Below are 13,013 nucleotides of genomic sequence, written 5' to 3'. Positions count from 1 at the left end.
CTTTGATTTTAGTAGAGGATTTTGATCCTTTTTTACATGTATTGTTATCACTGGGCTATCTGGTCTCTTTTATCTTATTTAATGCTATTTTAAAACCTTTCATGTCAGGTTTTTGGTTTTATCTTTTGTTACACTTATCACACAGTCAGTTTTTATGACTTTGGGACTTTAGAAGACCTGCTGTGTATGCTTAATCGCTCAGTGCTGCCTGACTCTCTGCAACCCCATGGACTGCAGCCCGCCAGGCTCGTCTGTCCGTGGGGATTCTCCAGGAAAGAACACTGGAGTGGGTTGCCAGGCCCTCCTCCAGGGGGTCTTTTGAACCCAGGGATTGAACCCAGGTCTCCCGTACTGCAGGTGGATGCTTTACTGTCTGACCACCAGGGAAGCCCAAGGCATACTAAGATTTAACTTGACCACGGTTACCGTTAAGATTCTCAAAACCATTCTACAATACAGGGCATTTCTCTAGTACGGTGAAGAGCCAAACCACACGCTGAGACCACCTCCTAGTTAAAATGGGCTTCCCAGGAGGCTTGGTGGTAAAGAATCTGCCTGCCAATGCAGGAGATTCGAGTTTAATTCCTGGGTTGTGAAGATCTCCTGGAGAAGGGAATGGTAACCCACTCCAGTATTCTTGCTTGGGAAATCCCATGGATAGAGGAGCCTGGTGGGCTACAGTCCATGGGATAGCAAAGAGTCGGACATGGCTGTGAAACTAAGCACATACCTATTTACAGTAAATATCTGGTATACTTTTAATTCCTCCTCTTTTTTTTGTTGTTGTTGATACTACAATCTAGGGCTTTAGATTCAGATAGATACTACTTTTTTTTTTACAAAACATTTAAAATTTCTCTTTGCCTTTACAATGCTTTATAACTAGAAAGTGAAAGTCACTCAGTCGTGTCCACCTCTTTGTGACCCAATGGGTCACCCTATGCAGTCCATGTAATTCTCCAGGCCAGAATACTGGAGTGGGTAGCCTATCCCTTCTCCAGGGGCTCTTCCCAACCCAGGGAACAAACCCAGGCCTCCCGCATTGCAGGTGGATTCTTTACCAGCTGAGCCACAAGGGAAGCCCTTATAACTAGAAACACAACAACCATTTCTATTTTAACTATTTCAGCATTCATCACTAGTCTATATTACAGCTTCCTTATTTTTTTAAATATAATAAAATATACATAACATAAAATTTACCACGTTAACCATGTTTAAGGGTATAGTTTTAGCATACTAAGCATATTCATGTTATCGTCCAACTCTTGCCACCATCAATGTTCAGAACTTTTTCACTGTCCCCAACTGAGACCGTATTCTTTAAACAATAACTCCTGACCCTCCCCTTCCCTAGACCCTGGCCATCACCATTCTCTTTTCTGTTTCTATGTAATTGCTACTTTAGGCACCTCGTATAAGTGGAACTATGCAATAATTTGTCCTTTTATCTCATTGAGCAGTGCCTTCAAGGTTTATCTGTGTTGAAGTTACATTTGGAAAACTCAGCAGTGGCCACAGGACTGGAAAAGGTCAGTTTTCATTCCAATCCCAAAGAAAGGCAATGCCAAAGAATGCTCAAACTACTACACAATTGCACTCATCTCACACGCTAACAAAGTAATGCTTAAAATTCTCCAAGCCAGGCTTCAACAGTACATGAACCATGAACTTCCAGATGTTCAATCTGGATTTAGAAAAGGCAAAGGAACCAGAGATCAAATTGCCAACAACCATTAGATCAAAAAAGCAAGAGAGTTCCAGAAAAACATCTATTTCTGCTTCATTGACTATGCCAAAGTCTTTGACTGTGTGGACCACAACAAACTGTGGAAAATTCTTAAAGAGATGGGAATACCAGACCACCTGACCTGCCTCATGAGAAACCTATATGCAGGTCAGGAAGCAACAGTTAGAACTGGACATGGAACAACAGACTGGTTCCAAATCAGGAAAGGAGTACATCAAGGTTGTATATTGTTACCCTGCTTATTTAACTTCTATGCAGAGTACATCATGAGAAACGCTAGGCTGGATGAAGCACAAGCTGGAATCAAGATTGCCGGGAGAAATATCAATAACCTCAGATATGCAGATGACACCACCCTACGGCAGAAAGTGAAGAGGAACTAAAGAGCTTCTTGATGAAAGTGACAGAGGGAAGCGAAAAAGTTGGCTTAAAACTCAACATTCAGAAAACAAAGATCATGGCATCTGGTCCCATCACTTCATGGGAAATAGATGGGGAAACAGTGGAAACTGTTACAGACTTTATTTTTGGGGCTCCAAAAATAAATAAATAAATCAGATGGTGACTGCAGATATGAAATTAAAAGACGCTTGCTCCTTGGAAGAAAAGTTATGACCAACCTAGACAGCATATTAAAAAGCAGAGACGTTACGTTGCCAACAAAGGTCTGTCTAGTCAAAGCTATGGTTTTTCCAGTAGTCATGTATGGATGTGAGAGTTGGACTATAAAGAAAGCTGAGAGCCAAAGAACTGATGCTTTTGAACTGTGGTGCTGGAGAAGACTCTTGAGAGTCCCTTGGACTGCAAGGAGATCCAACCAGTCCATTCTAAAGGAAATCAGTCCTAAATATTCATTGGAAGGACTGATACTGAAGCTGAAGCTCCAACACTTTGGCCTCCTGATGAGAAAAGCTGACTTATTTGAAAAGACCCTGATGCTGGGGAAGATTGAAGGCAGGAGGAGAAGGGGACGACAGAGGATGAGGTGGTTGGATGGCATCACCAACTCAATGGACATGAGTTTGGGTAAACTCTGGGAGTTGGTGATGGACAGGAAGGCCTGGCGTGCTGCGGTTCATGGGGTCACAAAGACTGGGACACGACTGAGCGACTTAACTGAACTGAGCAAGGGTTAGGATTCCCTTTGTTCTGAAGGCCAAGTAGTACTCTACTGTGTGAATAGACTATGTTTTATTTTTTCATTCATCCTTCCGTGGACACCTGCATTGCTTCTACCTTTGGCTGCTGTGGGTAATGCTACTATAAACACCAGTATGCAAATATCTGTTTAAGACCCTGCTGCCTCTTCTTTTGGATATGTGCCCAGAAGCAGAATGGCTGGATATATGGTAATTCCATTTTGAATTGTTTGCAGAATCACTACATACTATGGATTTCTTATTTTTGAACTCAATTTTGCTTTATTTCTTGACCTCATAAAAAGGATTGATGAAGAGTCTATTTTTTACATTTTTTAAGACTTTTTTTTTTGATGTGAACCATTTTTTAAAGTGTTTATCAAATTTGTTACAATATTGATTCGGTTTTATCTTCTGGCTTTTTGGCTGTGAGTTTCCAGACCAGGGATCGAACAGGCCCCTCTTGCATTGGAAGATGAAGTCTTTATCACTGAAGGGCCAGGGAAGTCCCCAGGAGTTTATTTTTGATGTATATTTTTCTGTTGCCTCTCTAAACAAACGCTCTGGTGTAAAATTCCTCAGTTGCGTGCTTTCTCCAGGAAACGCAGCACATTTTTTGCTGTCCTCACGTGCTCAGTGCATAGATGAAAAGGTTGACTTCCATGTCATTTATTCTTTTTTTAAATAACTTTTTTCCTGTTTTGGCTGCTTATAACATTTTAAAAAGTTTCTTTGTAGAAAAAGAAAAGGAAAAAAATTTCTATTTTGCGGGGATCTCTGCCTACAACAGGGTGAGTTTAATTTCCAGATATTTCACTACAGGAAAATTCTTTATTTACTTATTATTACTTTGTTCGCATTTTTCTAATTTCTCCTTGAGAAGCATCAATGAATTATGTCTTCACGCGCCATCCTCTATTCTGTTGAAATACAATCTTTTCCACACTCTCACTTTTTCACCTGGGTCAGAAGTTGACAAGTCACGTCCTATTTTTAAATGGCTGGGAAGCTAACAATGGTTTTTCCATTTTTAAAGGGTGGCAAACACACAAAACAACACAAAAGAATGACTGTAGGGCTCTCAAAGCGAAAATATTTACATCTGGCCCTTCGCATAGGAAGTATGCGACCTTGGATTCTCACCCTTGGAGAGTGACTCAGGTTTACCACCACCCCCGCCCCCCCCCCTCCCCCGCCGCCGGCATCTCTGTGTCTGCTTTTTCTTGGTACCACTGCGGTCCTGAGTTCTCCACCACTGGCTCCAGTGAAGGTTTTAATTTTGCTATTACCAGTTTAGGGGCTTTGCGATCTCCTTCATGGCTTCGTTTCAACTCCTCTAGCTGTCTTTACCTCTCTATCTCTCTTCTTTTCTTGGCTTTGGTTCCAGAATCACAGAACATTTCACTTGTCGGAATTCTCGAAATAACATTTCTGCTCTCTTCCGCTGCCTCTTTTCTCAGGACTTGCTCACAGGGCTCCAAGACGTTCTCTGCCTAGGAAGCCCTCCTTCTGCATGGCTGCGCATGCCAGGACCTGGCCAGCTCAGTGCTCGGCAACAGTTTGCAGACTGCCCCTAGCTTCCCTGACTACCCATGTGACAGCCAGGTATGCACCCTGCATGCATTATCTATGGCACGCTGAGGCTTCTCATTCACACTAGTCCAATTCTCAGCTTCTGACTTTCCCTGAGAGCAGGAGTCAGAAAAGTACTGTCTGTGGCCTATATGGCTAGCTAGCTAAGAGTGTTTTTTCTGCTGTTTTTTTAAAGGATTGTAAAACAACCAACCAACCAAAAAGCAAACAGCCAAGAAATCAGCAAGAACAGACAGCACATGCAGAATAAAATGGAAACCCTTTGTGGTCCACGAAGCTTCAAATATTAATATTTCTTAATGGTCATTTATCTATCAAGAAAGCTGCACGTCCATCAACAGATGACTGGATAAAGAAGATGTGATATATATATGTGTGTGTGTATATATAGTTGATTCATTGGAAAAGACCGATGCTGGGAGGGATTGAGGGCAGGAGGAGAAGGGGACAACAGAGGATGAGATGGCTGGATGGCATCAACGACCCGATGGACATGAGTTTGAGTAAACTCTGGAAGTTGGTGATGGACAGGGAGGCCTGGCGTGCTGTGATTCATGGGGTCGCAAAGAGTTGGATACAACTGAGCGACTGAACTGAGCTGAATTTATATATATATATGTATATATGCGGAATGCTACTTATCATAAAAAAGAATGAAATTTTGCCATTTGCAGCAACATGGATGGAATTGGAGGACATTATGCTAACTAAGTGAAATATGGCAGACGGAGAAAAATGAATACCGTAATTATCGCTTATATGCGGAATTTAAAAAATACAACAAACCAGTGAATATAACAAAAAAGAATTGGGCACACAGATACAGAGAACAAACTAGTGGTTATAAGTTGGGGGGGGCAATATATGGGTGGAAGACTGGGAGGTATAAACCACTGGGTGTAAGACAGGCTCAAGGACGTATTTCAAAACATAGCATACAGTTATTTTGTTAATAACTGTAAATTGAGTATAGCCTTTGAAAATTGCATTAAAAAATTTTAAAATAAATGAAAGTTGTGACTATTGCCCTAGAGCTCATGCCTCTTCTCTACCTCACGCCTGGCTCTTTGAACTGACGAAATCCATCCCAAACCTACAAACCATGCCACCAGCATCCTTCCCATCTGAGCTACTATATGTGGGATTTATTCACTGAGGCTTTATCTAAGAAGAAGTGACCAACATACCCTAATTCCTGACAACTTGGTTTTGTAAGAGGCAGCTTCTACCTGGAGACAGAAGGATGTGGGTGCAGGGGTAGCTGTATCAGAGAGTGGGAGGCAGGGCACCTCACAGATGGGCACTGATGAGTTGGATGATGGTTGTCTTATATTCAGGTTATTATGAATCTTGGATATTTCTGTTAAGGGTCAGCAATGGGGTACAAAACCTGTCTTCTTATTTCTCACTTTTTTTTTTTCTTTTGATAAAAAGGACTCAATTGCAAAAACATGTTGAAAACTCACTAAGGGAAGGGTTAGGATAAGAGGCCACCAGGATGATCTATTAACACATCACGTCAAAAAGCACTAGTGTTATGGGGAGGGAGGTGGGAGGGGGGTTCATGTTTGGGAAAGCAGGTACACCCGTGGTGGATTCATGTCAATGTATGGCAAAACCAATACAGTATTGTAAAGTAAAATAAAGTAAAAAACAAAACAAAAAAAAGCACCAGTGTTACCTGTAATCATGGACTACCTTCCTCGCCGCCTCCAGTTGCTCGTTGGTCAACAGAATGTTCCTGGGATCAGTTACAGTGAAGAAATGTTTGGCGCGTCCAATGAAAGTGCTTTGATCCCATCGAGGTTCCTTGATGTTAATGTTTGGTGGAAGTTCTCCAGACATCTTCCTGGACTGGAGAGGATCAGAAAGACAAGCTGATTTAAGATTTATAATGTTACCATACATTTGGAAACTTTGTAATTACACTAAAGAGTTACGGACACTTCAGTTTACGAAAATAACTTTGTAATAAATGGCAGAGAGACAATTTAAGTCCAAACCTAAATTTGTTTGCAAAAATTCAGTTCAGTTCAGTTCAGTCACTCAGTTGTGTCCGACTCTTTGCGACCCCACGAATCGCAGCACGCCAGACCTCCCTGTCCATCACCAAATTCCGGAGTTCACTCAGACTCACATCCATTGAGTCAGTGACACCATCCAACCATCTCATCCTCGGTCGCCCCCTTCTCCTCCTGCCCCCAATCCCTCCCAGCATCAGAGTCTTTTCCAATGAGTCAACTCTTTGCATGAGGTGGCCAAAGTACTGGAGTTTCAGTTTTAGCATCATTCCCTCCAAAGAAATCCCAGGGCTGATCTCCTTCAGAATGGACTGGTTGGATCTCCTTGCAGTCCAAGGGACTCTCAAGAGTCTTCTCCAACACCACAGTTCAAAAGCATCAATTCTTCGGCGCTCAGCCTTCTTCACAGTCCAACTCTCACATCCATACATGACCACAGGAAAAACCATAGCCTTGACTAGATGGACCTCAGTCGGCAAAGTAATGTCTCTGCTTTTGAATATGCGATCTAGGTTTGTCATAACTTTTCTTCCAAGGAGTAAGCGTCTTTTAATTTCATTGCAAATCTTAGTTGATCCTAAACAAATTTCAGTAATTTCCCACACAGTTGTTTTTAAGAGGACATACTATTTCATCATCCCTTACTTTTGAAAACCTATCCTTTGGAAAAAAATTAAAATATGAAAAGTCAGAAATAACACCAACAGTAACAGGCACTGAAGCTTGAAATTCTTTTTCTGGGTGAAAGAACCAATGTCAAACTACCGCTGCATTCTGGTTTACTGAATCTGTCACTCCTACAAGCAGAAGTGACTGACGCAAAAGAAGGGTCACATGCTAAAAATTCTGCAATTAAAAAAAGATTCAGATTCATTCAGCCTTATTCAGCATAAAAACCACCAATCAAAAATGAAAAATTATGCTCTTCAATCTAACAGGGTCATAATGGGAAAAACACATTGTGCCAACCCCATGAATAGTCATAACATGGGAGCATGTAATTTTTCTCATAAAGTACTTATTTTCTGGCTAAGAACCCTTACTTTTTTCTAAAGTAACTAATTTCTTTCTCTGAGTAATACATGTTTATTGTTAGAACTGCTCTGTATTGTTGTAATACATGCTTATTGTACTATTTTGAATAATATAAGCTTATGGTAGAAAATGAATAAAGAAAATCTACTACAATTTAGCTATTCTGAAATAACTATTGTTGCTCTTTTTATATATTTCTTTGCAGATATTTTCTATACAGGTTATCATCTAATTAAAACAAATAACAAAGTTGATCTCATACTTAGTATTTTAATATCCTATTTCTTCAACTTATTTCATAAGCACTCAAAAGTTATGACCAACCTAGATAGCATATTCAAAAGCAGACACATTACTTGGCCAACAAAGGTCCATCTAGTCAAGGCTATGGTTTTTCCTGTGGTCATGTATGGATGTGAGAGTTGGACTGTGAAGGAGGCTGAGAGCCGAAGAATTGATGCATTTGAACTGTGGTGTTGGAGAAGACTCTTGAGAGTCCCTTGGACTGCAAGGAGATCCAACCAGTCCATTCTGAAGGAGATCAGTCTTGGGTGTTCTTTGAAAGGAATGATGCTAAAGCAGTACTTTGGCCACCTCATGCAAAGAGTTGACTCACTGGAAAAGACTCTGATGCTGGGAGGGATTGGGGGCAGGAGAAGAAGGGGACGACCGAGGATGAGATGGCTGGATGGCATCACGGACTCGATGGACGTGAGTTTGAGTGAGCTCTGGGAGTTGGTGACGGACAGGGAGGCCTGGCCTGCTGCGATTCATGGGGTCTCAAAGAGTCGGACACGACTGAGCAACTGAACTGAGCTGAACTGATGGCACTAAATATTCATTTGGGGTATTTAGCAACACCTTCAAAGTTTATGTTATTTTCAGTTTTTCACTATGAAAAGTAATGCTGTATCACTGTCTACTAATGTTTTCCCTCGTAGCTAGTGACTTCCTTAAACTATATCTCTCTACATGATATTAGAAGGTCAAAGGATTTGATCACCATTATGGCTTAAACCACTGCTTTCTCATACTGGTTTCCTCTTCTTACGTTTCTAATATTGGCTCTTCTAGTAGCTTTCTTTTCCAGGTCATTTTTTCATTAAGTTATTTTCCAGTGCTTCACTAGATTGGAAGTGTTTAAAGATGTCAGTGCCTGTCATTTAAACTTTATTAGAATCTCAAATTAACATGTATCATGGCCCACTGGATCCAAATCAAGCACATTGGGCCCGCAGATGCAAGGAATGTAGTGTATGTGAAATAGCTGGTCAGGGAGAGTGAGAAAGTGAAAAATTAGCCCTATTATTCTTAAAGCAGGCTGAGATGACAAACAGATAAAGTCAGCTGTGAAGTTAACGGGAAACCATATTTCTCCCAGGGGCTTCCCTGGTGGCTCAGACAGTAAAGTATCTGCCTGCAACATGGGAGACTCAGGTTTGACCCCTGGGTGGGGAAGGTCCCCTGGGGAAGGGAATGTCAACCCACTCCAGTACTCTTGCCTGGAATTTCAGGAACAGAGGAGCCTGGCGGGCTACAGTCCATGGAGTCGCAAAGAGTCAGACATGAGTGAGCAACTAACACTTCCTTTCATATTTCTCTGAAATAATGCAGCTAAAAGGTGTCATAACAACCCATTTTTTGGGTGACCCTGCTTTCTTATCTCACTTGTGGATAAGAAACCTTGTTCTCCATAATTGCAGACTGTCAGAAACTTTGTTGTTTGAAAAAACAATATTCCAAGTCTTTCTTAACTTTGCTGTTTCCACAGAAACAAGGTCATGGGTCTACTTCATAGTCCAGAGCTTCACAGCCAGCCCTGATCTGCTGCTGCTGCTAAGTCACTTCAGTCATGTCCGAATCTGTGCGACCCCATAGAGGGCAGCCCACCAGGCTCCCCCGTCCCTGAGATTCTCCAGGCAAGAACACTGGAGTGGGTTGCCATTTCCTTCTCCAAGGCATGAAAGTGAAAAGTGAAAGTGAAGTCACTCAGTCATGTCCAACTCAGCGACCCCATGGACTGCAGTCCACCAGGCTCCTCTGTCCATGGGATTCTCCAGGCAGGAGTACTACAGTGGGGTGCCATTGCCTTCTCCAAGCCCTGCTCTGAGTCAGTCATAATATTGCTTCATTAAGCTTCCCTAAATTCCACCATTCTCCAAGATGCTCTGAAAGACCTCTCTCTTCCTTTGTTGTTGAGACAGCCCCAGTTCCCCCACTGTTATTTCTCTCACTGAAATACAAGTGACTCTATTTAACTAAGTTTTGTCCCTGCTAGTTTTCAGCCAGTTCTGAAGAGGTGACAAGAATACACAGAAGAACTGCACAAAAAAGATCTTCACGACCCAGATAATCATGATGGTGTGATCACTCATCTAGAGCCAGACATCCTGGAATGTGAAGTCAAGTGGGCCTTGGTAAGCATCGCTACAAACAAAGCTAGTGGAGGTGATGGAATTCCAGTTGAGTTGTTTCAAATCCTGAAAGATGATGCTGTGAAAGTGCTGCACTCAATATGCCAGCATATTTGGAAAACTCAGCAGTGACCACAGGACTGGAAAAGGTCAGTTTTCATTCCCATTCCAAAGAAAGGCAACGCCAAAGAATGCTCAAACTACCGCACAATTGCACTCATCTCACACACTAGTAAAGTAATGCTCAAAATTCTCCAAGCCAGGCTTCAGCAATACGTGAACCGTGAACTTCCTGATGTTCAAGCTGGTTTTAGAAAAGGCAGAGGAACCAGAGATCAAATTGCTAACATCCGCTGGATCATGGAAAAAGCAAGAGAGTTCCAGAAAAACATCTATTTCTGCTTTATTGACTATTGCAAAGCCTTTGACTGTGTGGATCACAAGAAACTGTGGGAAATTCTGAAAGAGATGGGAATACCAGACCACCTGACCTGCCTCTTGAGAAATCTGTATGCAGGTCAGGAAGCAACAGTTAGAACTGGATATGGAACAACAGACTGGTTCCAAATAGGAAAAGGAGTACGTCAAGGCTGTATATTGTCACCCTGCTTATTTAACTTATATACAGCGTACATCATGAGAAACACTGGACTGGAAGAAACACAAGCTGGAATCGAGATTGTCGGAAGAAATATCAATAACCTCAGATATGCAGATGACACCACCCTTATGGCAGAAAGCAAAGAAGAACTAAAAAGTCTCTTGATGAAAATGAAAGTAGAGAGTGAAAAAGTTGGCCTAAAGCTCAACATTCAGAAAACAAAGATCATAACATCTGGTCCCATCACTTCGTGGGAAATAGATGGGGAAACAGTGGAAACAGTGTCAGACTATTTTTTTGGGCTCCAAAATCACTGCAGATAGTGATTGCAGCCATGAAATTAAAAGACGCTTACTCCTTGGAAGAAAAGTTATGACCAACCTAGATAGCATATTCAAAAGCAGAGACATTACTTTGCCAACTAAGGTCCGTCTAGTCAAGGCTATGGTTTTTCCTGTGGTCATGTATGGATGTGAGAGTTGGACTGTGAAGAAATTGAGCGCCGAAGAAATGATGCTTTTGAACTATGGTGTTGGAGAAGACTCTTCAGAGTCCCTTGGACTGCAAGGAGATCCAACCAGTCCATTCTGAAGGAGATTAGCCCTGGGATTTCTTTGGAAGGAATGATGCTAAAGCTGAAACTCCAGTACTTTGGCCACCTCATGCAAAGAGTTGACTCATTGGAAAAGACTCTGATGCTGGGAGGGATTGGGGGCAGAAGGAGAAGGGGACGACCGAGGATGAGATGGCTGGATGGCATCACGGACTCAATGGACTTGAGTCTGAGTGAACTCCGGGAAATGGTGATGGACAGGGAGGCCTGGCGTGCTGCGATTCGTGGGGTCGCAAAGAGTCGGACACAACTGAGTGACTGAACTGAACTGCTACGATAAAAGAAGTGTCTAAATTTCAAATTAGGGCACCTTTAAGTCATGCATGTCAAGTCCGGAGATACGAGGAAACACTTCAAAGAGCTGGGTCATTGTACGAAGAAACGTCTACATTTCAAATGAGACTATATAAGATATATTATCTATAAAACATATAACAGTAAAATAGAAACACCAATTCATGCCCAGGAAAATAGGTATCAGACTTGTGTGCAGGGACTTAGGGCTCTGCTGAGGGACTTTAGTGACCTCTAGGGGAGTGGAGTGCTGCACTCAATATGCCAGCAAATTTGGAAAACTCTGCAGTGGCCACAGGATGGGAAAAGGTCAGTTTTCATTCCAATCCCAAAGAAAGGCAATGCCAAAGAATTTTCAAACTACTGCACAATTGCACTCATCTCACACGCTAGCAAAGTAATGTTCAAAATTCTCCAAGCCAGGCTTCAGCAGTATGTGAACCATGAACTCCCTGATGTTCAAGCTGGATTTTAAAGAGGCAAAGGAACCAGAGACCAAATTGCCAACATCCGCTGGATCATCAAAAAAGCAAGAGAGCTCCAGAAAAACATCTATTTCTGCTTTATTGACTATGCCAAAGCCTTTGACTGTGCAGATAACAACAAACTGTGGAAAATTCTTCAAGAGACGGAAATACTAGACCATCTTACCTGGCTCCTGGAAAATCTGTTTGCAGGTCAAGAAGCAACAGTTAGAACTGGACATGGAAAAAACAGAGTGGTTCCAAATAGGGAAAGGAGTACGTCAAGGCTGTATAATGTCATCCTGCTTATTTAATTTATATGCAGAATACATCATGCAAAATGCTGGGCTGCATGAAGCACAAGCTGGAATCAAGACTGCTGGGAGAAATATCAATAACCTCAGATATGCATATGATACCATCCTTACGGCAGAAAGCAAAGAACAACTAAAGAGCTTCTTGATGAAAGTGAAAGAGGAGAGTGAAAAAGCTGGGTTAAAACTCAACATTCAGAAAACTAAGATCACGGCATCCGGTCCCATCATTTCATGGCAAATAGTTGGGGAAACAATGGAAACATCGACAGGCTTTATTTTCTTGGGCTCCCAAATCACTGCAGATGGTGATTGCAGCCATGAAATTAAAAGACACTTGATCCTTGGAAGAAAAGCTATTATCAACTGAGAGAGCAGATTAAAAAGCAGAGACATTACATTGCCAACAAAGGTCTGTCTAGTCAAAGCTATGGTTTTTCCAGGAGTCATGTATGGATGTGAGAGTTGGACTATAAAAAAAGCTGAGCACCGAAGAATTGATGCTTTTAAACTGTGGTGTTGGAGAAGACTCTTGAAAGTCCCTTGGGCTGCAAGAGGATCCAATCAGTCCATCCTAAAGGAAATCAGTCCTGAATATTCATTGGAAGGACTGATGCTGAAGCTGAAACTCCAATACTTTGGCCACCTGATGCAAAGAACTGACTCATTGGAAAAGACCCTGTTGCTGGGAAAGACTGAGGGCAGGAGGAGAAGGGGAGGACAGAGGATGAGATGGTTGGATGGCAGCACCGACTCAATGGACATGGGTTTGAGT

General features: G+C 42.0%; 1 protein-coding gene across 1 annotated transcript in view; it reads right to left on the bottom strand.

The window, feature by feature from the left end:
• The window catches only part of SFXN1 (sideroflexin 1), a 55,761-nt gene that overhangs the window by 31,535 nt on the left and 11,213 nt on the right, over positions 1-13,013 (bottom strand). The window contains exon 2 of the mRNA XM_018053705.1: positions 6,164-6,336. Coding sequence (XP_017909194.1) covers positions 6,164-6,327 — 164 coding nt within the window. The 5' untranslated portion in view covers positions 6,328-6,336. The remainder of the gene's footprint in view (positions 1-6,163; positions 6,337-13,013) is intronic.

This window comes from Capra hircus, chromosome 10 (assembly GCF_001704415.2).
Source record: "Capra hircus breed San Clemente chromosome 10, ASM170441v1, whole genome shotgun sequence".
NCBI classification, from domain to species: domain Eukaryota; kingdom Metazoa; phylum Chordata; class Mammalia; order Artiodactyla; family Bovidae; genus Capra; species Capra hircus.
Note: the sequence above shows the minus strand (reverse complement) of the source record. Positions and strands in the feature narration are given on the sequence as shown.